Genomic DNA, 25,442 nt, shown 5'->3' on the forward strand with positions numbered 1-25,442 from the left:
TTTCTGTAAGTGTCAAATATATATAAAAACTTCAATATTTCCCTCTGAAATGTAGTGGATCAGAAGTGTAGTATAGTGAGTAGCATAAAATAGAAATACTCGGGTAAAGTACAATTACGTCCAAATTGTACTTAAGTACAATACTTGAGTAAATGTACTTAACTGCATTCCACCACTGAAAATAACCAATTAATAAATATATAATAGACTATTAAAATCTTTTATACAGTATGTAATAGAAATATGACACAGTTGAGAAGAAATTGTCTCCCAACTAGTGCTGAAGCGATTAGTTGATAAAAATGAGTTTATCAAAAGAAAATGAATCAGCAAAATTCTTTAAATAGATTTCATCAAGTCATTCATGAAGCAAAAATAACTCATTAAATAGAATATATTATGGCATTTTCTCTTCTAGTACCGATACAGTACCTGAGTTGTGGAACAGCTTTAGATTTAAATCAGGAACGTTCTGATCACGTTGGATATCAGAATTAAGGTTGAGTACCCAGCCCAAAAAATATGATCAGATTAATAGATTATTATTAGTTGTAGCCCTACTCTGAACAGTGACAAGGCCTGTGCTTTTATTTTGAAGGTAGACATGTGCTGTCTGTGAGTTTTAGAAGCTTCTGTTGTTTCAAGCATTGACGCCTCACAGCTCACACACTATACAGCTGTCTGCTGCCTTTCATGTCAGTGACCTAAGTCTGTGTGTGTGTACTGTAAGAAACTAAAACTTGTTAGTCAGCTCGAAGCAAATGGGAAATGACTACCAGCCGTAAAGCACTATAAATACTTGTGGAGTATTAGTATTGTACTCAAGTATTTATCCTGCTGATAAACTGCTTTTTTAAGACAGCTTAAAAACAAACAAAAAACAAAAAACGGTTTGTTATTATAATCACAAACTCTTAACAGTCAAAGATTGAGCGAAAAGATGAAAAGAAAAGCGTTTTATTAGATGGATTTATCTATTTTCTACATTACGGTACTATAAAACAGTACATTTCTATAAAAATGTAGAAAGAATAGTAATACAACAGTCTAACTATACAAAATTGAAGCAGACCAGACATTTCCAGGGGAAAAAAATAAAAATAAGAATACTATTTACAAGTAGGAAATGCTGAGTCTTCCCTTCCAACAAACTCAAACCTGCAGATGAACCAGAAGTCGTCACCCTGCCTGCAGCAGCAACTCAACATTTGAGTCAGGAAATAATAAAACTTTATAAAAATTTAAACAGTTTGCTCCTGAAAAAAAGAACACAATGACTGTGGCTACTGATCATGAAATGATCAATCACTGACAGTCATAGCGTTCTTCTGCATGTGTCAGATATAAAAAATATGTTCATGGGATCAATAATTGAAATTGTATGGAAGCTCATTTGTGCCAGGAAATTTAAAAAAGAGGATTTTTAAAAATATTCTCAAATTAATTCACTATAATTTATAAATCACAATTATGAGATAATGAAATGTTTTTACGCCAATATTATAGTAAGTCATAATCATGACCTACTTTCTCATAATTTTAAAATCAAAGTTCATAATGTTGACTTTCTTTTGAGGGACTCGTTATTTTTCGAAAATGTAACATTATTTCATTTGACAACATTTCATGTATTTCTCTCTGGTTCTGGCAGGAATGGGCTTCCATAGATGCATCTTTAAAGTGGTTTAGTAATTTTACAACGAAAGTGTCACATTTCATAATGCCCTCATCATCGCTGCTTCCTGCAACAATGTTAGAAAAGGATTACAAAGAAATACATGACGATAAATGTTACAATAATATTCAATACGTTAAAATATGTAACCACAGTATCCAAGGAGTGGCGTCACCCGCTGCGTGAGTTTGAGTTGTATGTTCTGAACTTGCGGAGAAAATCCCTAAATTTCAATTTAACACATACGTCACCAACTCTTGCACCATATTACATCACATTAGCAGGTTTTAGTAAAGTTTTAACAGTTTAGTTTGTCAACATTATTTTACAGTTTAATGATATATGATTAGGCAGTGGTCATTGTGTTACTTGCTGCTTCAAGGATGAGTCATTGTCAGCAGATATTTAGAATACATATCTATGTTGAAAACATTTCAAAGGGATAGTTTGGGTGTTCTGAAGTGGGGTTGTATGAGGTACTTATCCATAGTCAGTGTATTACTTAAAGTAGATGACGGTTGGCATGCAAAATATTCAAAATATAGTGTACACTTAAACGGATATACATTTTTTTAGGTGGCTAAAATGTGTTTTTCCACCGTCCCCATCCACTATTGCTTTGCTCCGGTGCCGGTGCTCCTGTCTGTTTCTCAATGCTGGGGTCACACCGACCGATCTACTGTAGGTAATACACCTACTATGGATAAGTACCTCATACAACCCCACTTATAAACACATAAACTATCCCTTTAAATAAGGTATGATGTTAAAACATGAGTATAAAATCTTGCTCATTAATATCAAATGAATATTGATCAAATGTTCTATTACTATCTGTTTTACGGGAATTCTCCTTTATAATAAAAAATGCTCTTCCTAATATAAAAAGGACAGCATTCATTGATGAATATGTGGTTTCCCCCAAAGTATTTAGTTCGTTCTTGGTTTTGGTCCTAAATGTTGGAATGTTGCCACATTATGGACGTCCTGATGTTGTTGATACATTCAGCAGCTTTTGGTAAAAAATCGTTGTAGATGACAAAAGCCTCAGAAGCTGCTTTGATCCTGTTAGATGTTGTTGTTTGTGGCGTTGTGTCTTCCTGCATTTCTGCATCAAAAAGCGCCTGAACATCAACTCAGTTAGCTCTCAATCAATCAATCAATCAATCAATGTAGACGCAGAGCTGAGGCAGTCTTTGGTTTGAACTGGTCTGCTCTGCCAGCGTCTGGAGATCTAGTCCTTCAAAAATCATCCAGACAGGGCGAGCTAAGTACCTCAGTTAGATGACAGCACTTTTAAGAAAGGATTCAGGTCCAATACATTTTTGGCCCGGTGATGACATCACTGGGCTGGTCCTCTTTTGATTGGCAGGAGGCGTCCCCTACAATGACGCCACAGGAGCGAGTCCGTCGCTGTGCTCCAGGTGGTGCAGCTCGGCTTTACACACTGTGGCGGCGCTGCAGCGGAGCGACGTGACGGCAGGCGGCTCCTCGTCACCTGGAAGACACGCAGCCAGGTGGTGAGCATTTATTCTGTCTTTATTCAACAGTCACATGAGGAAATGAGAACCACATACTATACTAACAGTACATACTGATTTGGCCAAAATGTAGCATGTAGTTAGTATGTAGTATGCAAACAAATGAAAAATCTCCAGTATGTCAATAATACCCGGAGGTCATACTGAGTCAGAAAAAATCTCCAGTATGCATCAGACCAGTCTACCTCGCCTACTGTATCCCACAATGCAAAGCGCTGGAACGGTACCGGTCTATGGTCATAACAACAGCAGCCAAAAACTGCTTTTTCTTTTTACGTTTCTCGTGGCTATTTCATCACGAAATTCACCTCTGAAATTTTTTTAGATGAGGACTCAACTGTGTAGATTTTGAATATTGGTAATTTTCCGATATTAGATAGCGACTCGAACATTTGCTCCAACGTTTTCGGAGTTTAGAAGCTCGACAAACTGCCGTGACGGCTAGCTAGCGCGATAATGTTACAATAGTGGTTCGAGTTTGTTTTTTGTCCAGTGGTTTAAGAGCTGGTTTAAAGTCTAAAGCCTGGTCTAGCATACTGCAAAATAAATCACTTTAGCTGTTTCATAGTAGTCAGTAGTATACAGTAGGCGGTATCGAATACAGTCTAAATGAAATTATAACAACAATTCTAAAAAAGCTGTTGTATTTGTCACACCGCAGCCAGCCTTACCCAGCCCGGAAGAAGACGATTCGCTGTCTGCCAGGGAGGAGGAGTCAGCCTGGTCATGTGACAGTCCCTCCATGAGGGGAATGGAGAGCTCTGAGGACGGGACGGACGAATCATAGATGCCCGAATCTCGAGGGGGCGGGACCTCTTGATGGCCTTCTTCTGCCTGGGTGTGGACGGGGCACACCACATCCTGGAGGATGGAGGGAGCGGAGGACGAGGAGGAGGAGGAAGACGATGAAGATTCTTCAGGTAACAGTCCAGATATCCCAGGAGTGGACCTGAAGGAGCAGAAAAACAGCAGCAGTCAGATTGACGAGCGGTCTCATGTTTTCAGCTGTGGAGACCAAACTGTTTTCACTCTAACCAGCATGTGATGTCAGTGATGGAGCTTTAATGGGTTCAGTGCATTGAAATTGAGGGTCAGTCTAGAGATGGGGGTTTCATGACGAGTTAAAAAAAGTTCAATCATCATCAACAGCAGCAGCAAATAACTGTACAAATGTCCCTCTCTTACATTGGAGTCGTAGGGATCACTTTATGTCCAGTAGGGAACGGGCAACTCCGGGTCTGAAAACTGAAGCCAATGCAAAGTGCCTTAAAAGACCATAATATAAAACAACTACAGTGGTATGGCATCTTGCTTTACCTTGAAGTGGGTCCCAGCATGGACAGAGAGCAGTGTGGCAGGCCTGGACTGGGACAGAGACCGGGACTGGGACATGAACCGGGACTGGGACTAGAACTGTGGCCTGGGTTAAGGCTGGCACTGGAGCCAGGGGCCAACAGGAGCATGTTCCTCCTCGGCGCTCCCTCCCTGCCCTCCAGGGACGGCGTGTTCACCACCACCTCGTTGAGCACCAGGCCAGAGTCAAACTTCTGCTCGGGTTGAGACGAGGAGGAGGAGGAGGGGCAGGGAGGATTTGGAGGAGGGCTTGGACCCGGGACAGCAGGGACAGGAGGATGTTTGGAGGAGGAGGCTGAGGAACCTCCTGAAGGAGCCAGCTGCTGCTCAAACCAGTCGGGGTTCTGGCTGATGTGCTGATGCATGTTGCAGATGGAAACGTAGAGCGAGCGTCCCGACCTGCTTCTGAAGTAGTTCCTCCTGGAGACGTTGTGAGGCTGCGACTCTCGATCAGCCAGACTGGACTGACTGGAGTGGAGCCGACTGAAGAGCTGAGGCAGCTGGTCCATCAACTTAAACCTGAACACAGGAAATAAAAGGACTGAGTGATCAGGCTGCAGGGTTTGCAGACACCCACTGTCTCAACGAATGTTAACATTAAATTAATACCAGTTTTTCTGCTGCAGCACGATGTGGAGAAACTATGTGAAGTGTAATACATTTGTTAAATATTGTGATGCTGATATGAGATGCAATAAAATAAAGATTTAAGTGGACAAATTCACCACATCTTGTGATCGTGCATGCTGCACAGAATATTCTTAAAAATGAACAGATTGACTGTTAATTCCAGTGGAAATGCACCAACTCTCACATTTGGCGGGAATTTGGGTGGAAGTGTCTTATTCGTTTCTTTATTACACCCTAGCAGAAAGCACATTTTGCTGGAGGGGATGCCAAATGTTGGAGACAGTGTGGGTTTCGGGAAGCCAATCACTGGCATATATTTTAGGAGTGTCTCAGTTTCACAAAGCACTAAAAAAACATACTTAACACTGATCTGACCTTCAATTTCCCACATTAGTTTTAGGAAATGTTGAGTTCAGGCAAGACGTCCTGATGAATATATGTTTCCATTTTGATATCCGCTGGTTAAAAAGCACTCACAAGGTGCTGGTAACTTCCTGATCCAACAACTTAAATTGGTTAAAAAGTGTTTTTCTCTACTGCTGCAACTAACGATTATTTTTATTATCGATTAATCGTCCAATTACTTTCTAGTCTAAACTGGTCACATGGACGGTGTCGGGCTGCTGAGTGTTCTATTTACCTGGGAGCCAGACTCAACATGGTGGGGATGTCGTTTTCTGTGGAATAGTCAAAGTAAACCGTCATGAAGCGGTTCAGCTCCTGAGCTCCGCCCCCCTCGCTCTGCTTCGCCAGCCGCAGCTTCTCAGCGATCATGGCCACGGCCACAATGAAAAGGTCACCGCCCGATCCACCAATTGGAGAGCTGCTGTTGCTGTTGCTACGGCGACTGACTGGCGTCTTTCCTCTGCGGCTCTTCTTCTCCACATAGTAGCTGCAGGAGGAGAACTGAGCCGGTTAGAAGAACATACAATAGAATATGAAGAAGTCAAAAACAAGATGATAATTCAACCACTTAATGACTAGATTCAATACTTCATCTGTGGATCAGTTAATACATTTTATACGGTTTGGGGAAGCCTATTTGAATAACTGGAGAAAGGATGGAAGGCAAGGAAAAAAGAAATAAGGACAGAATGAAGGAAGGATGGGATTTGAACGAAGGAGTGGAGCTGATGAGGGACAGGTGGGCAGTAACAACCATGGCTGAGTGTGATAGATTGACTCAAACATAAAGCTGTCACACAATAACTTCTAACTTCTTATGGAATTTAAAATATTCATATGTTTTCTTTGGAGATGTTTGGGGATATTCACTACAAAGTGTTTTAGCAGCATCTAGTGGCCAATAGAGGAACTGCAGCTGAAGGCGCTTCAGATGAAAACACCACCAGTAGTTAGGACAGAAACACAGCAGACAGTAGAGAGAGAGAGAGAGAGAGAGAGACAGTAGAGAGAGAGAGAGAGAGTAGTAGAGTACCGTAGGCCTTTAGAGCAGATGGTGATGATGAAGCTGGCTTCGTCCAGCTGTCTGCTAAGCCACGCCATCTGACCCTCTCTGCACATCTCCAGGTGTTCCCACAGGTCCAACACAACCTGAACATGAGCGAACAGGGATTTCAGAACCATACTCACCCTTCAAAAAGAAGCTTTGATTTGAATGGCCATTTAATTTGAAGATTTTACTACAATTATCCAGCCATTATCTGGTCTGTCTCTGTCTCACCTCACAGCTGCAGAAGTCCTGCAGGAAGTAGGCGAAGCTCTGGATGACACTGACGTGTTTGGGACAGTCTCTGTTGGAGTAACAGATGAAGACCTTGGGGCGGGGCCACGGCCGGTCCGTGTTCAATGCTGCACTGTGATTGGACGACTCACTGCTCTCCTCGTCCAGCTGGCTGTAGATATTTTCTAAGAGGACAGGAGACAAATGTATTAGAATAATGTTACACCTGTCCACTCTTGAATGTCGGAGCGTTTTTGAATGCACCACCAACAGTGGTGGAGGAAGTATTCAGATCCTTTACTTAAGTAAAAGTACTAATGCCACACTGTGAAAATACTTCACTACAAGTACTGGATTCGAACTCTTAAATAAAGTATGTATTATCAGCAAAATGTACTTAAAGTTTGAAAAGTAAAAGTACTCATTCAGCAGTAAAATGTTCCCTGTCAGTGTTTTACCGTTATATCTGATGTTCCTGGATTAATACTACTTTTACATTAATGTGTATGTTGAATTTACTACTGTAGATGTTTTTGACTTCTTGATATACTGTTGGCTAGTTTAATCTACAGCAATGCATCAAGGTCTATAAGATCATCATATGTTTGTAGCGTTGCTGTCCTGTGAGAACCACGTATCTCTAAAAAGTCAGAAAAACAGCCTGTTTTCAGCTTTGTGACGATGAATTTTCCAGCTGATCCAAGAGGCTTTTTAAAGAGTTCATTTAGCTGGAAGTAGGAGAATTTTCTCAACACATAAAGGAAAACGTCATCTTTCAGTTTATCAGAAAAGTAACTAAAGCTGTCAGACAAAAGTAGTGGAGTAAAAAGTACAATATTTACCTCTGATAATATTAACCTCTGAGATGTAGCAGAGTAGAAATATAAAGATGCATAAAATTGAAAACACAAGAGCAAACGCCTCGAATTTGTACTACTAGTAAAAGTACTTCATAACTACATCAGGACTTCATTAAACAGTGGAAATTGAGGTGTCCTTGAACCCTGCAGACTAAAAGCCCCATGAGGTGTGCAGGAGATTTAGAGATAGTGACTTAAAACGAGCAATATCACCAATAACTAGTGCTCTCACCTTGCTGTTTCTTGCGACACATGACAGTGAAGAGAGTGGCAAAGGCGGACATGATGACCAGTGGCACTGTGATGGCCATGGCACGGATAGGCCCCGCCCAGGGGGAGTGGACTGGAGAGGAAACAAACGCACCCAGCATGAGACCAAAGAATCAGAAAACACTTTGGCTGTGTCTAAAAGAGTCCAAATATAAACTATAAATATTATCAATAAGGTGCAAAAAACAAATGTACACAATGTCAAAAGTCAGGATAGAATTGGGTTTATGCATTACGTCAAAGAGAGTAGTCCAAAGATAGAAGTATAGGGATATGCATGTGTGTGTGTGTCTCACCCTGGCTGACGTGGTACTGAGTTTGCCTCCTGGTCGTGTTACTGTCGTCTCTCAGCTGACACAGAAAAGAGGAAAAGTAGTGAAAGAAAGGGAGGAAAAGAAGAGGGGAAAAGTTATAAATTCAGTGTATGAACACATAAACATGAATTTTAAACTCAATATCTTTTTGTCTTTAAATCATGAAAGTGTTTTGCATTTAAATCCATGTATAAGGGTGAAAAGGAAGCTCCAGTAGAACCCAGTTTAACCAGTTGAGAGCTGAAAGCTGATGATCATCAGTCTGGTGTCATTTACTGATGTGTTGTATAAATGAAGCTCAGCCCTGCGCTGCGTTCATGTACCTCTATAGTGTAGGTCCCTGGAGTGACGTCCTGGAGGATGCATGTAGTTCTGTGCTGGTTCACGTCCTAAAGAAATGACAAAAATCAAATGAACACTCAGCTACGCCTGCAGGTGGCATCACAGTCTTATCATAAGTAATTCCCACAATTTACAAATCACAAAGGGCTGAAATCCCTCTTTCTGACGGCAGAATCAGAAATCTTTTGTGACTTTCCAAACCCGACAATACTTACTGGTTTGCAGCGTTGCTGTTTGAAGGGTCCGTCCTGCCGCAGTTTGTAGTACAGGAAGTAGAAGTGAAAGCCGAAGGAGGCCGGTGCCTGGTCGAACGCCACGTGGAGGTTGGACCCCAGCTGGGACACGTTCAGGGTCTTTGGCTTCCAAACTGCACAGACAGAAACAAAACTTAACCTCTTCTCTCTCGAACATGTACGTTTCACACTTTAATGATGCAATTCACAATTAGAGGTACAAAAGCATTAATTCAATATTCCAATTACCATCAATTTAGCAGAGGTCTTTGTCTATACATTTCAACCTGCTTTATACGTATATTTAATCATATTTTAGTAAGAAGCCTCCCTGTTTTCTGATCTCTTCCTGTTAATGTACCGGTTGTCTTGGTAAATTCAGTATAATTCAGTTTCTCTTTCTAACACTAACACTGTTTTCAGTAACTAATGAGTTTCGATTGGTGTTAAGCGACTCTCAAACTCTAACGCTTCCTGCAAAAGGTGACAAAACATAATCCCTCTCTTTCCTGGTAGGCTTTTAATGTGAAACATCTGCACCAGAAATATAGAGCATATCATATCTCAAATAACAACAAACTTTTTCATGGTGCTGATTGGATTAAAACCTTTTGTAAATTAAAATGAGTTTGAGGAAATGCATTACTCACATCATGTATGTAAGACAATCAAACCCTGGTCTAACTCTGTCTACATGTGGCTCTGGTTATGACGACGACGCTGTGGAACTTACATGGTTTGCAAACCAGGTTGTCTGATCCCAGGAGGACTTCACACGCTGTAAGATGAACAGACACACACAGAAATGGTTAGACAGCTTGTCCCCGTCTGTTTTTGTTCTCTCTGTGCAGCCTCATCTTCACTTCAGTGATCTGACCAATTTCAAGGGGCAATCTTTACATTTTGATTACAGTTTGTAAACGATGATGACGTACTTAAGTAAGCGACAAGCTAGTATGTGTAATGCACACACATTTTGGTAACGGAAGTACGGCAGAGTGCAATAGCTTATCAAGTTATGCTTACACATTAAACCTGCAGAAGGCAGAATGTTTTTGGCATAACATGCCATTATTGGGTACAACACAATAATCGATCCTGCTTGGATGAGAAGACTGCTGGACTCACAGTTGGTTCTGAGGAAGGACGGAGGGAAGAAGCTCTCGTTCATCAGAGTCGGGAAAGGAACAACACGAACCATGTAGTCGGTGTCGAAGGTCAAACCGCTGAACGGCTGACTGCTCAGCTTCTGCACGAGTCAAATAACAAGAAATCAACAATAAAGAATACAAAGAGTCTGATAACAGTAAACTGGAGACATGAACAGGGTCCATGGAGCATCTTTGTGGTGGACATGGAAGGTCAAAACAAATAGACTGTAGACTACACTTCCGGCTTCCCTGTGATTGGTTGGTTTGCGGCGTCATTAGTTTTGGTCCTACCGTGCTCTTGTAGGAGAAGTTGAGCTGTCGAGGTTCTTTGAGGATCAGATGTTGACACTGTTTCCCTTCTGGATTCTTGTCCTCCAGATAAACTCTGAAGCCTTTAATGTGTTCGATTCCTGCAGAGACACAACAGCAAGTTCAATGATCCACATCCAGCCTTCTCTCCTCGAATGCTTCCTGTTCTCCTCCCCTCTCATCACCTCCTTCTGCTATCTATCTATCCATCTATCCATCTATCCTCTTTGTTTCCTTTCCTGACCTTGTTTCCTTTCCTTTCTTTTCCTTTTCTTCCTCACTCTCCTCTTCACATCTCCTCTCCTTGTTTCATTTCCTTTCCTCCTCTCATTGTTTTCTTTCTTCCCAACTTCCTCTCTACTTGTTTCCTTCCCTCCTTTCCTCTTTTCTTATTATGTCCTCCCCTCTTTTTTCACCCCCTTCTCTCCTCCCCACCCATTCCCCATGTTTTGTCTTATCTCCACCTGTCCTTTCCTTGTTCCCTTTTCTCCCCTCCACTTTTTGTTTCCTTTCTTCTCCTCTCCACATGTCCTTCCCTTCACTCCCCTTGTGTCCTATCCTCTACTCCTCTTGTCTCCTCTCTTAATTATATTTCTTCCTTTCCTCTTCTCGTTCCATTTCCTCCCGTGTTCTCCTCTCCTTTTTTCCTTTCCCCACATTGTTTCCTTTCTTGTCCTCTGATCCTTGTTGTTTCCTTTCCTTCCTTCTTCTCTCAAATTTCCTCTCCATATCTCCTCTCTTTGTTCACTTTCTTCTCCTCCCTACTCCTCTCTGTGCTTCATTTCCTTTCTTCCCCGCCCTCAGTATTTTCTTTCCTCTCCAGTTCTTTTCTTCTTGTTTCCTTACCTCCTTTCCTCTTCTCTTATCATTCCCTCATCCCCTCTCCTTTCCCCCCCCTTCTCTCATCATCCCCCCCCCCCCTGTTTCCTCTTATCTCCACCTATCTTCTCCTTGTTCCCTTCCCTCCCCTCCACCCTTTGTTTTCTCTCCTCTTCTGGATTCCTTCCTCCACCCATCTCTTCTCCTTGTTTCCTTTTACCCCTCTTATCCTCTCCTCCTTGTTTCCTCCCCTCCTCCTCTCTGCTCTTTGAAAACACGCCTGTCTTGTAATTACACCTTTACATCCACCGGACATGTTTTTCCTATTAGCTCTGTGGGGAGTGGAGAGAGAGCAGTGGTAGAACAGGTTTCTCTGTCTTGAGGCAGATTCCTGAACATCTCTCCCTCTCTTTCTCTCTCTCTCCCTCTCTCTTTCTCTCTCCTGCAGAGTCGACGACAGACGAGGAGGTTTTTGCATTTTAACGACAGCTGCAGTGTGACGGCAGGTTTGTGCTCGTTTTTTTTGTTTTTGTTTTTTTTACTTCCCTTCAGTATCATTTCTGGTTTGCTATATGTTTCAAACTTGATTAAATATATTTGTTATTAGCCATCCAACGGCTTATAAATCCGCAGTCCTCATTTTTACGGGTTCCCTTTTTTTTTTGGACGAATACAGACTACCACCACCTGCTGGTGTGGAGAGTTATTTCCTCTCACGCAGGCGCAGAATGAACGTAGTAGTTGGCCGTTGGCTGTAGTCTTTGTGGTGTGTTCAAGTGCATCTTTTTGGCCGTGGCAAAGGCGACGTGAGGCGTCTCAACGGTCGGCCTTCGTCGTCTCTATTTCTTATATGTTAGGTTGGTGTGTCTGGGCCTTTAGTCTTGTTTAAAATCAGTTCAGTTCGCCTCAATCGGAGCAGTATTATCATGATTTCATTCCTCCATGATGTGTTTCATTTAAGATCTAAGCCCGGGGCCAGATTACATAGTCACATAAGACTAGAAACAATGCATCAAACTCTACATGATGTTATTAAGACTCTCTTTCTTTCGTCCACCTGGTAAAAGCTCATGTCTGTACAGTATAACCGCTGAAGTGTAAAACACATGTGGCACGTCATGCGATTCCCCAGGTGTTAATATCAGGTGCTGCAGGACAGACTCAACTCAAGAGAACCTTCCTCCTTTCTGAAGCACAGGACTGCAATTCTGATTCATAACTAATTCATAATGAAAGCAACATGTAATGGTTCCTCCACCTGCTGCTGCAGTCCAAAATCAAACCAGAAAAGAAACTTTTACTACGTACTGTGACAGGAAATTGACATAATTAGTAGGGCCGTCAATCGATTAAAATATCCAATTGGGATTAATCGCCTGATTGTTCATAATTAATCAAGATTAATTGCAAATTAATCGCACATTTTTTATCTGTTCAAAATGTACCTTAAAGGGAGATTTGTCAAGTATTTAATACTCCTATCAACATGGGAGTGGACATATATGCTGCTTTATGCAAATGCATGTATACATTTATTATTGGAAATCAATTAACAACACAAAAGAAAATTACAAATATTGTCCAGAAACCCTCACAGGTACTTCATTTAGCATAAAAAATATGCTCAAATCATAACATGGCAAAGTTGAGGTCAGAGGTCAAGAGACCCCTTATGAAAATGGCCATGCCAGTTTTTCCTAGCCAAAACTTTGCATAAGTTCAGAGCGTTATTTCACCTCCTTCTTGACAAGCTAGTATGACATGGTTGGTACCAATGGATTCATTAGGTTTTTTGTAGTTTCATTAATACCAGTATCTACACTCTAGCTTTAAAAATGAGCCCGCTATAACTAAAAACAATGCAAGTTGCAATAATGTGTTAAAAAAAATTGTGGTGTTAAAACGAATTTGCGTTAACGAGTTATTATCGCATTAACTTTGACAGCCCGAATAATTAGTGATAATCAATGTTTCAAGATATCTAATTTTAGTAAATGAATATATTTTTTTTTTTAGAAAAATCTGCAAATATCTTGAGAAATGTATGATAGAAGGTCAGCACAAACAACAATCACACTGGACCTGAAATTAAACCCCGTAAGATCCAGCTTTCGCTTTATACACATACAGATACATGTGTGCTCCGGCTGCTGCAGGGTCCGCCAAACACTGGAAACATACTGTGCAGAGGAAGAAACCACTTTGTTTTTTAACTTTGAGCTTTGAAGTTCTCAGCAGGAAGAAAGAAGCTGAGCAGGTTTTAAGGAGGACATTTGACAGATAGTGGGGGTTATTTTTCAGATGACAGATTCTGGCTGCTGCTCACATGCGACATGGAACATTTCTGGAAGATTTCTGTCTCTCTGTGAGAAAACAACGAGCTGTATTGTCACAGAGAGAGAGGTTCACCTTACACTGAGCACACACACACACACACACACGCACACACACACACACACACATTCCTTCACGGTCAAATCGTGGTATTGTAGTGTGAGATGTGATCCTCTCTCTTATTCTCCAAGCCTGATCAAAGGGACGCACACACGCACACGCACATACACACAGAGTTGGGTAATCTTACGGATTTGAGCACTTTGAAGGTTTTTACTTCCCTGCTACTCCTCCCTCACTTTCCCTCTTTTAAATTTCTCCCTTTGGAAACGCATGTAAAAAGAGAATGGACAGACAGGTAAACAGACAAGACGCGTACCTAGTGGACTGGCGGACCAGTGGACGACCACGGCGGCCTGATCCTCACAGGCCAGATGGCTGAAGGAGACGTTGGTGACTTCATGGATCACATGTTTCCCTAACGGGTAGTTTAATGAACAGTCTGTAGGGCGAGAGACAGAGAGATCAAAAACAGCACATAACTATTACATATTTTAACACCTATTACGGCATTGCTTAAAAACAATTCTACAAGTCACCCCACAGTGAAGATGATGACATCATTACCTACTCCTATACAGAAGATAAAAATACAAAATTATCATTATGAACGTAAATAAAGTCCGTCCAATAAGTTAATTTGAGCCGAATTAAACGATTGGACTAGAACTCTAGAGCCAGTGTTTGGTTTGTCCGTTCTGGGCTACTGTAGAAGCATGGCGGCCGGCTCCATGAAGAGGACCCGCTCCCTATGTAGATACAAATGGCTCATTCTAGGTAACAAAAACACAACTATTCTTATTTTCAGGTGATTATACACTAATGAAAACATACTTATTAATATTATATTCCATTTCTGCCAATAGATCACCCTAAATGCTACACACTTTTCCTTTAAGGTAGGAAAAATAAAAGTACTCATTATGCAGAATGGCCCATTTCAGAATATTGTATAGAATAATATTGAATTCCAATTATTGATGCATTAATTTGTATGTTAAGTATTGCAGCAGGTAAAGGTGGAGCTTATTTTAATTAATTCAAATTTAAATGATATGGATATACTCAAGTAAAGTACCTCAAAATTGTACTTAAGTGGAGTACTTGAGTAAAATGACTTAGTACTCTCAATGACAGTGTCCATCTGTTGGTGCATTTCAACACTGTGACAGACAGAAACCCTCTAGTTGAATCATTAATACAAATAATGAGACACAATGCAGTAAAAGTTGAATGCAGCGACAAAGAGTTGTTTTAATGAAGTAGTGAAATTAGGTGTTTTGGGAGGTTTCCATGGTTGCTGTAGTGAAAGTCACATAAAATGTTCTCATTGCTAATGTTAGGTGACTGACAGATGGACATGATAACTTTCCTTGTTGAATCATCAATGCAAAACATGAACAACTGTGTTAGAAAATATCTGGTTCTTTGATTAAAAGTACAAAAAGTACAAGCGTGTGGACAATCAATCTTAAAACATTACGACTGGCAATAATTATATTTTTCTAATAGTTATCAATTTTCTATATAAATATATTACATTTATTAGCTAACAAACTTAGAAACTGAAAATAGGAAACAGATTGTTAGCAGTAGCATCCCGCAGCAATCATATTTCCCAGCTGTCAGAGCTGCATCAGCACAGACCTGTCACCCATATTTTCATAAACCCCACATTCACTCATTCAGTCACCATGTGCACACATCCTCCTGTTCCCAACATTTCTCTTGTTTTATCTCGTGAAGAACGAAGATGGAGCGGCAGAGGAGGAGGAGGAGCAGCCAGCCATGAACCTCCGATCCGGAGGAGAAAAGCTGGACTTAGGATGTTAGAAAGAAAAGGGGCGTGAGCTCAGACACGACTGACTGCTCCTCTTTCCTCCTGCCAGCCACCTATTGACGAAGAGGATTGAGGCGAGGAAGAGGAGGAGGAAGAGGGGACAGAGGAGAGGAGCTTAAAAAGGATGGAGATGACTGGGAGAAGGTTAGGAGAGCATGGGATGCGACACGAGTCACTGCTCCTCTTCCTCTCGTCCTCCTCAAAGCGGGGTCATGTTCAGGGCTAAAGGAGAAGGTCACGGCTGGTCGCTCTTCTTCCTCCACCATAAAGCTTCTCTATGGGCTATAAGGAGAAGGGGAAGGTTGTAGCTTGTGCCTCCTCTTCCTCCTCTTTGTATTTAGAGTTTCTTTAAAGGACAAAGGAGAGGAGGAAGAGGGGGATGAAAGAGGGATGTGAGGGCCAGAGGAGGAGTTCACTGCTGGAGGAAGAGGAAAACCGTCATCTTCCCCTCCCTGCTCCTCTTCCTCCTGTTTACATTCTAGTTTACGAAGCCAAGACGAGGAGATGGAGGTTGTAGACGTCACACAACCTTCTTCTTCTCCTCTTCCTCCTGCTCCTCCTCAAAGCTCCCAAGAGATGAATCAGGGAAAGAAGAGGAAGTGTTTACATCTTGTTTCATAATAAAACACCTTCAGATGAAGAGCTTCTCCTCATCATCCTTCAAAGTGTGATTCTGTCTCCTAGATAAATTAACTATATTCTAGCTTTACGTTATGACATCATATTTCATTTATTCTCTCTATGAATAGTTTCGCTTTTCTAAAAAAGGACTCAGTAATTTCCTAAAACAGCTGGTCACTTTAGTTTTTATCAAACGTTACTCAAACAGGAGGACATACTGCATTTGTTGGGGATTATTTTCAGCAGAAGATTAATCCACATTTGGTGCATTTTGGTGCCAGTGAGTATTTGTGGCAGCAGGACGGTGTATGTGAGATTGAACCACAATAAATTACAGTGTGTGTGTTCATGATGATGAAGGAACATGTCACCCAGTGCAACAGTGTGGCTCATTGATGTGTTTTTAATAGTTTTTGGAGCTCTATGGCACAGACGAAGACGATATATCAGTTTTAGACACCCACACAATACCTATTTGTAGATACAATCATTGTTGGTTATGGTCTTTTTATGGGATTTGGTGACATGAAGAAATATATTAAATATCAGCTGACTTAAGTGTTAAGATTTTCTGATTTCATCAGCTTCAACTAGTGACCTCCTGGAGGTCAAAGGTCATCCTGATTTATATTCTCCATGACTTCGCTGCTAACAGAGTGAGAGAGAAGAAGAAGAATCTGACTCTCCTTCATCCTCCGTCATCCTCCAAAAGCTGGAGATTCAGAGCAAAGGAAGCAGTGAGGTGTGTCTCTGTTTGGCCGATCCAATCATAAACTAAAAGTTAAAAATACAGTCCTGAATGTATCATTACTAGAATACAAGTCAACCTAATGATAATTATTACTTTGATACACTTTTTTTATTTTGTTCTGTTTTCAGGAAGAGAACTTTACATGCACGCACACACACACGCACACACACACACACACACACACACACACACACGCACACACACACACACAAACAAAGAGTAATCTGAAAGTCCTTCTCGCTCATGGTCACGGACAAAGGCAGGAGGCAGGGATCGGCTACGGCTCAGGAACTTGACTTTTAGAGAGAAGAGAACAAAAGACGAAGAGGAGGAGGAGGAGGATGGAGGAGGAGGAAGAGGATAAAGGGGGGTGGAGATGTGGGGTGTCGGGGGGCTTCAGATTTTCATGCTGGGTAATATGATGGAAAATTAAAAAAAATATATTTCAGGCTCTGATCAAATTGTGTCTTCTTATGACACTTACTGCAACTTAGATTTGGAGAGATTGTCGGGGACCTAAATGTTAATAAAAAGGGACTGAGTGACATCACAACCCCCACCGCCTGCAGGCAGATGAGTTCATGTTTAACTGAACATGTTTGATGCCAAAATATTAGGTTATTTGAAATGGTCCCACCGTCTGGGCAGTTACCTAAAGTAAAAAGGACTCATGGGGATTCAAGATAAACCAAAGTCATTGTCCAGATTTACAGAATCACAGCGGCACTCACTGTCAGCTCTGAAGGTGACGGCCAACCTGCGATCTCCATCTGCACCAGACTGCACCTGAGAGAGAGAGAGAAAGAGAGAGAGAGAGAGAACCACACCACATTAAAAATAAGCGTCCAACAGTATTCTTAACATTCCTGTTTGTTAAAATGTTCAGGCTCCTTTTACCATTTAAATCATATGTAGACTACCATTCCTATTCACAGATATGAATGGTAAATGGACTTGCATTTATATAGCACTTTTCTAGTCTTCCGACCACTCAAAGCGCTTTACACTACATATCAACATTCACCCTTTCACACACACATTCATACACTGATGGCAGAGGCTGCCATGTCGTTTTGGGCTGTCAGGACGCTACAGAGCCTGGACCTGTGGTCCCTCTGAATCAACACCCACATCTCTGATTCAAACAGCTGTGGTGTTGTGCTCATTGACAGCTGTGTGTCCAAGGTCGTTGAAGCACTCAACCAATCGGATCTTCGTAGGTGGGATTAAGAATGGGGACGTCAGCTTCCTGTGCCAGGGCCAGAAAAATAGGGACAGGAAAATTGGCACAAACAACGTAAAACAACCAGTACAAGCAGCTGAACAGGGTCAATATTCGACCAACTGCTCCAAGCAACTGCTACCACAGCTATGGGATTTTTCCATTGGGTTTTGTTGAATTATTGCAGAAAATAAGTTCTGTGGCAAACAAACATTAATGATTCTTACAAGTTTTATTCCGCAAGATAATCTCCACAAATGAACACCACTTTTAAGATTTTTGAAGTGTGACTGCAATCAGCAGTTTAGTATATGGTGAACAGACGTCCCCCTTTGGCCCAGGTTTCAAGCTGGGTGTACCGAGTCACGACAAATATCTGTAAAACACTCAAATTGTCCCGGTTTTCACCACAATTAAAATAATGATTACAATATTATACTTAGATAGACGTTTATCATGTCTGTCCCTCTCATTAATTAATTTGTGCGCACCAGATAAGTATATATATATATATATACAGAGAGCCAGCACAGCGCACCCCGCTGCAGTCTTTAACTAGAGTGATGTTGCGCGCTGTCAAGCAACAATTACGCACGGGGCACGACAGATCTGCTGGTAACATTTTGTGCAACCAGCATCAGACTGTTGAGCCACAGGACCCCACAGGACTCCCAAACTGTCAGTGAGTCATGAGGAGGATAGCCCTGTCATTAAAGGGGGAGAAAGTAGTGAATGACGTGCGTGTGCATGAACTTGTGGTACAGTTCCCGGGGTCGCGGTTTTGGGGTTTGAAAATATGGTCACCCTATTTTAGTAAGTAAAAAGCTAACGCTAAGCTATAAATGAACCACACCACAGTCACATGAGCGCAGGTATACACAACGAGGCTATAAAAGGCAGACGAGTTGGCGTGATGACGTTTAGTAGTCTCATTTAGCCACCTGTGAGCAACCGCCTTTTTAAGACACATTAAGGCTTCAAAATATATAAGTGGGTTATTTACTGACGTATTTCATATCATAGAACAAAACGTTAAAATCTCTTAAGCTTGTGCCAAACACAGACCTTATTTCAGGCATCTAACTAAAAACCCGTTGACTTCCAGACGAGGGAAACCAGAAGTGCTAAACTGCTAACTCTTTTCTGGGTTTTAGGACTCAATCCTGCAGCACTCTATTCAGTATTTGTAAGCACCTCAAAAAACAGCCGCTAGCCTGTTGCTAATACTTCAGGCGCTCCTCTCTAACTGACTGAAGTATGAACGCCAACATCTAACTTCAGTTCCTGCTGCTGCAGTAACCTGACTGTAATTAGACACCGGCCAGGCTCCGTCAGCAGTGGAGATCTTCCAGAAACGTCACCTGGATTTGGTATTTCTAGAGTAAAAGTTGTCACCAAAAAACAAAGAAAGCTGTTTGGTTCTACTGGATATCCGTCCAAGCTCCACCCAGCAGCTCCGTTTAACACAAAGGACAGCAGGTACAGTGACACGCGATGAGATAAACTGAGGTGTGAACATCGACTCCCTTGTGAGCTACAGTTACTCAGAATTCCTTTCTCTGTGTCCCTATACAAAGACATGGAGTCTCATGAGGTATGTTTCAGCAGAGCAGTTTTACAGCTTTGACCTTGTTTTCATGTTGCCCTGCCACACACACACACGCACACGCACACGCACAACTTGTTACAGAGGTGTCAGACTATGGTCATACACAACAACCACAGACACACACCTGAAACCAATCAGACAGACTCCCTACTGTGTGTGTGTGTGTGTGTGTGTGTGTGTGTGTGGTAGAAAGTGTGCCATGCTTATTAGCAATCACTGTATTCCAACAACCCATCCACACACACACACGTTTGTAATTATATACTTGTGAAGACCCTCATTGCCAGAAGGCATTCCCCAGACCTTCAAAGAAGCACTAATACAGACCCTTAAACCATCAACAGCCTTTTGAAGAAGTGAGGACCAGACAAAATGTCTTCACTTTATATAAAATGTCCTAAAAATAGCCCTTAGAAAGATAAAAAATACATACACAGTTTGATCCTATCATGTTCTTATTCATTATATATGTTGCCTTCAGTCTGCCTCCACTGCTGACCTTTGACCTTTACAGGTTTACATGCTGCTGTGTGCACAGATGTCCTGCTGGCAGCATGAAATGGGAAGCTAATTAAAATCAAGGGAAGGTTTTCACTAACTTCCTGATAGGTTGCACTGAGACAATACCCCGCCACTGGTTCTGGATTTAGTACTCTAAAAAAAAAAAAAAGCCTTAAAAAACCCCTCAATAGTCTGCATTGGTTTGGGCATCATGCTTCAGGTACTGGTGAAATAATAAAAGCATAGGCGCAGTTTGAACATTAAGATTGTGGGTTCACAAAAAACGGGCAAAATGCCTAACTCGAGGCTTCAAAACAGCAGTCCATAAACCAATGGGTGACGTCAAGGTGACTGCGTCCACTTCTTATATACAGTTTATGGTTTGAAGGCTTATCAGACGCCAAAATACTGCAGTGGTTTATAAAACTATGAGACATCATTTTGCAATTCTGTAAAGTTATCCCGGCGGTAATTGATTGATCTTTTGTTGTGACAATCGTAAGGTAAATGGTAGAAATACGGCATTCACATTACAAAGTAGGAACATGCTCTTGCATGTATTTGATTGGCCTGCGCTTTGCTTGCCGTATGACACCACATTGTGTTGCGAAAAAAGTTGGGCCAGGTTCCACTTTTTTGTAGGACATCTAAAACTTTTCTTTTGCTGGAGCCCTCTGTGTCTAGAGAGTTTCTCTGTGTCCCCCACTGCTGGTGGCTGGTCCCCAACACACCTTTCCAACACCAGAATGAAGGGCTGTATCCAACAACTTCTGTAACTTCCCGAAACAGACCTTCGGGCTCACTTCATGCAGTGTCTGACCAGCTTTCTCTCTCTATTCTCTTCTTTTCATGTCAACAACACAACTAATGCCCTCCGGGAGAGACTGCTTCAAAGTTCGTGACTGTTATTCTCATATTTAAACAACAACTAGTTCTCGTTGAGGCCTCCATAATCTCACTGAAGAGGAGCAGTTTACTGAGCCTTTCTACAACATGCTTCATGTTGTCTTCACTATAAACAATTCAGATAAAATACAAGCAGCCCCCGAGCTGACTAATCACAGTTACAGTATCTATATCTTCACCCTCTGTTCAAAACGCCCGTTTTAGCGCCTGTCTCTTTAAGACCTCCTCTTGAAAAAGCCCAGTCTGCCTCTGATTGGCTTGCGAGAAAAATATGGCAGTTCTCAAAGTTGCAAAGGTAGTTCTCAAGCCGTGGGTGGTATATTCTAATGAGCCTGCATGTGACATAGGAAGGGGAGCCAAATGTGAATGGCTTGTTGAATCACATGTTTTCTGATCTAGACAGCCCACAAAAAACTAACTGCATTGTCTTATTTCACAGTTTGTGGGTTGGTAGGCACTCCAGATACCCAAATGTATGTTCATAGGTGAGTTTTTCATGATGTCCCCTTAACCCTTTGAGACCCACAATAGACCCGTTTTTGTCTTTTTTAGGCAGGTATAGGGGATCTTTAGAGGAGATAGCAGGTCAACAGTAGATGTCACATAGAAGTGGTGTACATCATCTGAAAGCTGGGAACCTGAAGATTAATTTGAGATGCAGCTCAGCACTGTGTGTCAAGTTCTTCTAGTCATAAATCAGAAATAAACATTAATGAATGAATTAAAATAAATTGTGAAAGTGTATAAGGGCTTAGAACATTATGCTAGCAGTATATAATGGTCTTCTCCATGCGCTATTGTGTCTCATAAGTTGTTGCAGCAATTTTTGGGTTGATACCATTTGTTACACAGATTCTGTGCTAAATTCAACCTTTTTTTACCACCGGAGAATTTATAAAAATGATCAATAATCCCTCAAAAATACCACATTAAGACACCAAGACCTTGAGGAACACCATAGGAAAAGCCATGCTGTGATTTGGTATCAAAAACTGTTCACATTTTGAGATTTCTGTAAGAATTTCCCCAAAACTGCATGTGATTATCATAAAGTGGGCATGTCTGTAAAGGGGAGACTCGTGGGTACCCATAGAACGCATTTTCATTGACATATCTTGAGGTCCCTTTGAAAATGGCCATGCCAGTTTGTCCTTGTTAAAATTTAGCGCAATTTTGTAGCGTTATTTAGCCTCCTTTACGACAAGCTAGCATGACATGCTTAGGATTCGTTGGGTTTTACTAGTTTCATATGATATCTGTACCTTCACTCTAGCTCTAAAACTGAACCTGCTACAGCCTCTGAAAGACAGTAAAGTCGGTCGGGATCGCGGGTCTCAGAGGGTTAAAGCAATTTCTCTCCCACCGTACTCCGCTGTTGACCCTGCTTATCGCCACGAGTCAAACCGTCATTCTTTACAACTGACAATTTTTCAAACAGGCAGACAGAGAAAGACACTTTTCTTCCTTCCTGTTGCCGGGTGTTTCTGACTAGTAATAATCATTATCCCACCGACACACACACACACACACACACACTCAAACACGCCCTGAGGCCTGAACAGACTGAGTCACATCAGTAAACAACAGAAGAAAAGAAGTTAAAAAAAAGAAGAAGAAAAGAGCAGTTCATTATAATTTATTAATAACAAAAGAAGATGTGAAAAGCAGCTGTTGGACATCCGACCCACAGGCAGCAGACACGCTGAACGCTTGGGAAATGTCGCAGGTTCGACTTCTGAGTGTGGTTCGCTTTTTAAAACGACTGCAAAGAACAGAGCTGAACTACAAATCTATAAACACAGGGAAAACTTGAACCCTGACTAAAGCAGAATTTCCCTCGGGAATCCCCAAACACAGACACGTACGCGCACACACACACACACTGAATCAGTTCCTGTGGTAATCAGACAGCTAATTGTAGGCTCAGCTAGCTTCACATCAACAGCAATTAATCACATAGCCGGAGGTAAAGAAAGAGGGAGGCAGGAAAGGATGCAAGGAGAAAGGAAAGGAGGCCTTAGAAGATGAGAGGAAACAGAAAAGGAGGATTCAGAAGGGGGAGTGAAGGATGATGGGAGAAGTAATCACTGAGCCTGCAGAGAAGGAAGGAAGTGAGGAAGAAGAGATGGAGGAATCTGATTAAACAGGAACTCCTTCAATTACAGCTTTCAAGGTTCACGTAGCAGACTTCTCCCTCTCCCTCTTTTTGTTTGGGGCGACCAGACCAGTTCCAGATGTGGGACAGAGAACATGGGACACACTCACGAGCTGACCTTTAATCAGCATACTGCTCATGAGCTCAGGCACAAACGGTTCTGTTTGTGGAACCAGGATTAGAGCTGGGTATTGTTAGTTTTTTGGCAAAGACATAAATCGTATCTGTAGCACAGAAAGTCTCCGTTGAGAACCAAACGATTCAGGATTTGGTTCACTTAAGTAAGCAGGGTTTGAACGTCTCTCTAAAGTTACCTTTTTTCATTGGTCACAGAACTATTTCAGTCACTTTTCATGCAAACAACCGAGTGCACTAGATGTCTTCCGGGAGAAAGTGTGGCAGTTCTGAACAGCAATAAACACTTTTGATTTCCGACGTGGACGGGCAACACGATGTACGAACAAGTTCTTTTCCAGCATAACCCGGCCTTTAGCTCGCAAGCCACATTAGTTCTCCAACAATCCACGCTGGGTCAAAATTCTGCTTCGTAAAGATGTACAAATAGGGGTGTCATGATTTCAAGTCGAAATTGAAAACCGATTGAAATTAGCTTCTCTTATTAAAGAAGAATTTGAAAGTGTAAATTAAATGTTGTCAGGGCATAAAACCAATGATCTGTTGATCTTTACGAATCAAGACTCCATAGTCCAAAAATGGCATGTTTAAATCGGAAATCAAATTGAATTTGGAGAATCGTGACACCCCTACGTATAAATGAGTGTGTGTGTGTGTGTGTGTGTGTGTGTGTGTGTGTGTGCGTGTGTGTGTGTGATGTTGATGAGGGTCTTCATGCAAAGGCCTCAGGGCTAAAAAACTCAGCCCTGTTCCTCTTAATGTCTTCCTGTCTTTTACACACACACACCCACAAACAATACCATATGGGACGACATGGCTGCACTGGAATATCTGTATGTGTGTGTGTGTGTGTGTGTGTGTGTGTGTGGGTGCATTTTGGGGGGTTAACTAGCCTCTACAACACCACTTCCATGGGGTCCAATCGGCAGCTAGTAACCAAATCCCCGGGTCAAAGTTCTCTTCAGTCTAATCGGGTCTGGTAGGGTCTTGCTGTATTGCTGCTGGTCTCAATATATCAATATGTCTCATATCCAAGTGGATCTATACTGATTATTAGCTCTGATCACATATGTTTTTGAGGCAGACGTAGACCTGTAGTCCAAATTCATGAGTTAAAAAAAATGACGTCTCTCTTTCCTTCACTGTTAAAACCTGGTGTTTTCTAACCTGAGCCGCCAGATGGTTTGTTACACAAAAACATCTAAGAAGCCGTCATTGGAAACTGGGCAGGCAGGCACTTTCAAAAAATACTTGGCAGGTGGTTGGATGGACCATCTGTCAATCAAACTCGGCCAGTCAGACTCGGGAGGAAAGCGAAAACATCGTTTCCATCAAGAAAAGCCTTCAGTGGCGTTCTTTGCTCTTCTTTCAGTGAAGCAACACTCCAGTTCTGATATAACGGATGCTATTGCAGCATCTAGGCTAACCCCTTCAGCAGCCGCCCGTTGTTGTTTACTCACAGGACGCTGATTGGTCCATGATCTGGCTTCACGGACACAAACGCATTAATTGCAGCCTGACAAGATGGATTTTTGCGTGAGATGCGATCCCGCAATTCTCACGGGTTCTTGTGACATCGCGAGAATCCAGCTGCCGTGCAATGTTAGGTGTTTTCCACCACTTATTTCAGTTTTGTAAGTCAATATGAACACATGAACTGTGTGACAAAATAACACGTTACAGAAACAGAACAAAGCTTCATCCTGTTGAGACCAAACTAAGTGATAGGCAGCCCAAGTTTGTCTAAATCTATACAGCCAGGTGGTGGTGCTGCACGCTCGGTTTCGTTCTTTGATCAGAGCCACTAAACTAAAAGAGTGGTAGTATGTTTTTTATCTTATTGTTTTGGAGTTTGTAAAGAACAAGGATAGCTTCATCCCTGTGTGTCGAGCAGATCTGTAAATCATCTGAGATGCACACTGATGGGAAAACCAGATCCTGTTAGATCTGTTCAGCCATTGAGCCTGAAAATACATCAACCCAACAGAAGACGTGAGACTTTCCGTGTCTATAACGTAGACTCACAGTGTTCCAGACACTTAGCACAGTAAAGGTCCCTCTAGATATAAATGCGTGGAAAGATAATCTTGATTGGTATCCGTGAGAGAAATTTTGAAAAGGCCGTCA

The 25,442-nt window shown here is 41.8% G+C and overlaps 1 protein-coding gene across 1 annotated transcript in view; it reads right to left on the reverse strand.

Moving 5' to 3' along the window:
* Positions 1 to 941: 941 nt before the first annotated feature.
* The window catches only part of il17rd (interleukin 17 receptor D), a 33,314-nt gene continuing 8,813 nt past the window's right edge, over positions 942 to 25,442 (reverse strand). Inside the window, exons 2-16 of the mRNA XM_037750476.1 lie at positions 17,519 to 17,573; positions 13,895 to 14,017; positions 10,345 to 10,463; positions 10,031 to 10,151; positions 9,636 to 9,680; positions 8,885 to 9,036; positions 8,651 to 8,716; positions 8,310 to 8,364; positions 7,976 to 8,086; positions 6,884 to 7,068; positions 6,638 to 6,753; positions 5,840 to 6,091; positions 4,534 to 5,088; positions 3,888 to 4,165; positions 942 to 3,173 (exon numbers count right to left, since the gene is read on the reverse strand). Coding sequence (XP_037606404.1) covers positions 3,058 to 3,173; positions 3,888 to 4,165; positions 4,534 to 5,088; positions 5,840 to 6,091; positions 6,638 to 6,753; positions 6,884 to 7,068; positions 7,976 to 8,086; positions 8,310 to 8,364; positions 8,651 to 8,716; positions 8,885 to 9,036; positions 9,636 to 9,680; positions 10,031 to 10,151; positions 10,345 to 10,463; positions 13,895 to 14,017; positions 17,519 to 17,573 — 2,349 coding nt within the window. The 3' untranslated portion in view covers positions 942 to 3,057. The remainder of the gene's footprint in view (positions 3,174 to 3,887; positions 4,166 to 4,533; positions 5,089 to 5,839; positions 6,092 to 6,637; positions 6,754 to 6,883; positions 7,069 to 7,975; positions 8,087 to 8,309; positions 8,365 to 8,650; positions 8,717 to 8,884; positions 9,037 to 9,635; positions 9,681 to 10,030; positions 10,152 to 10,344; positions 10,464 to 13,894; positions 14,018 to 17,518; positions 17,574 to 25,442) is intronic.

The sequence above is a fragment of the Sebastes umbrosus genome, chromosome 1, assembly GCF_015220745.1.
Source record: "Sebastes umbrosus isolate fSebUmb1 chromosome 1, fSebUmb1.pri, whole genome shotgun sequence".
Taxonomy (NCBI): domain Eukaryota; kingdom Metazoa; phylum Chordata; class Actinopteri; order Perciformes; family Sebastidae; genus Sebastes; species Sebastes umbrosus.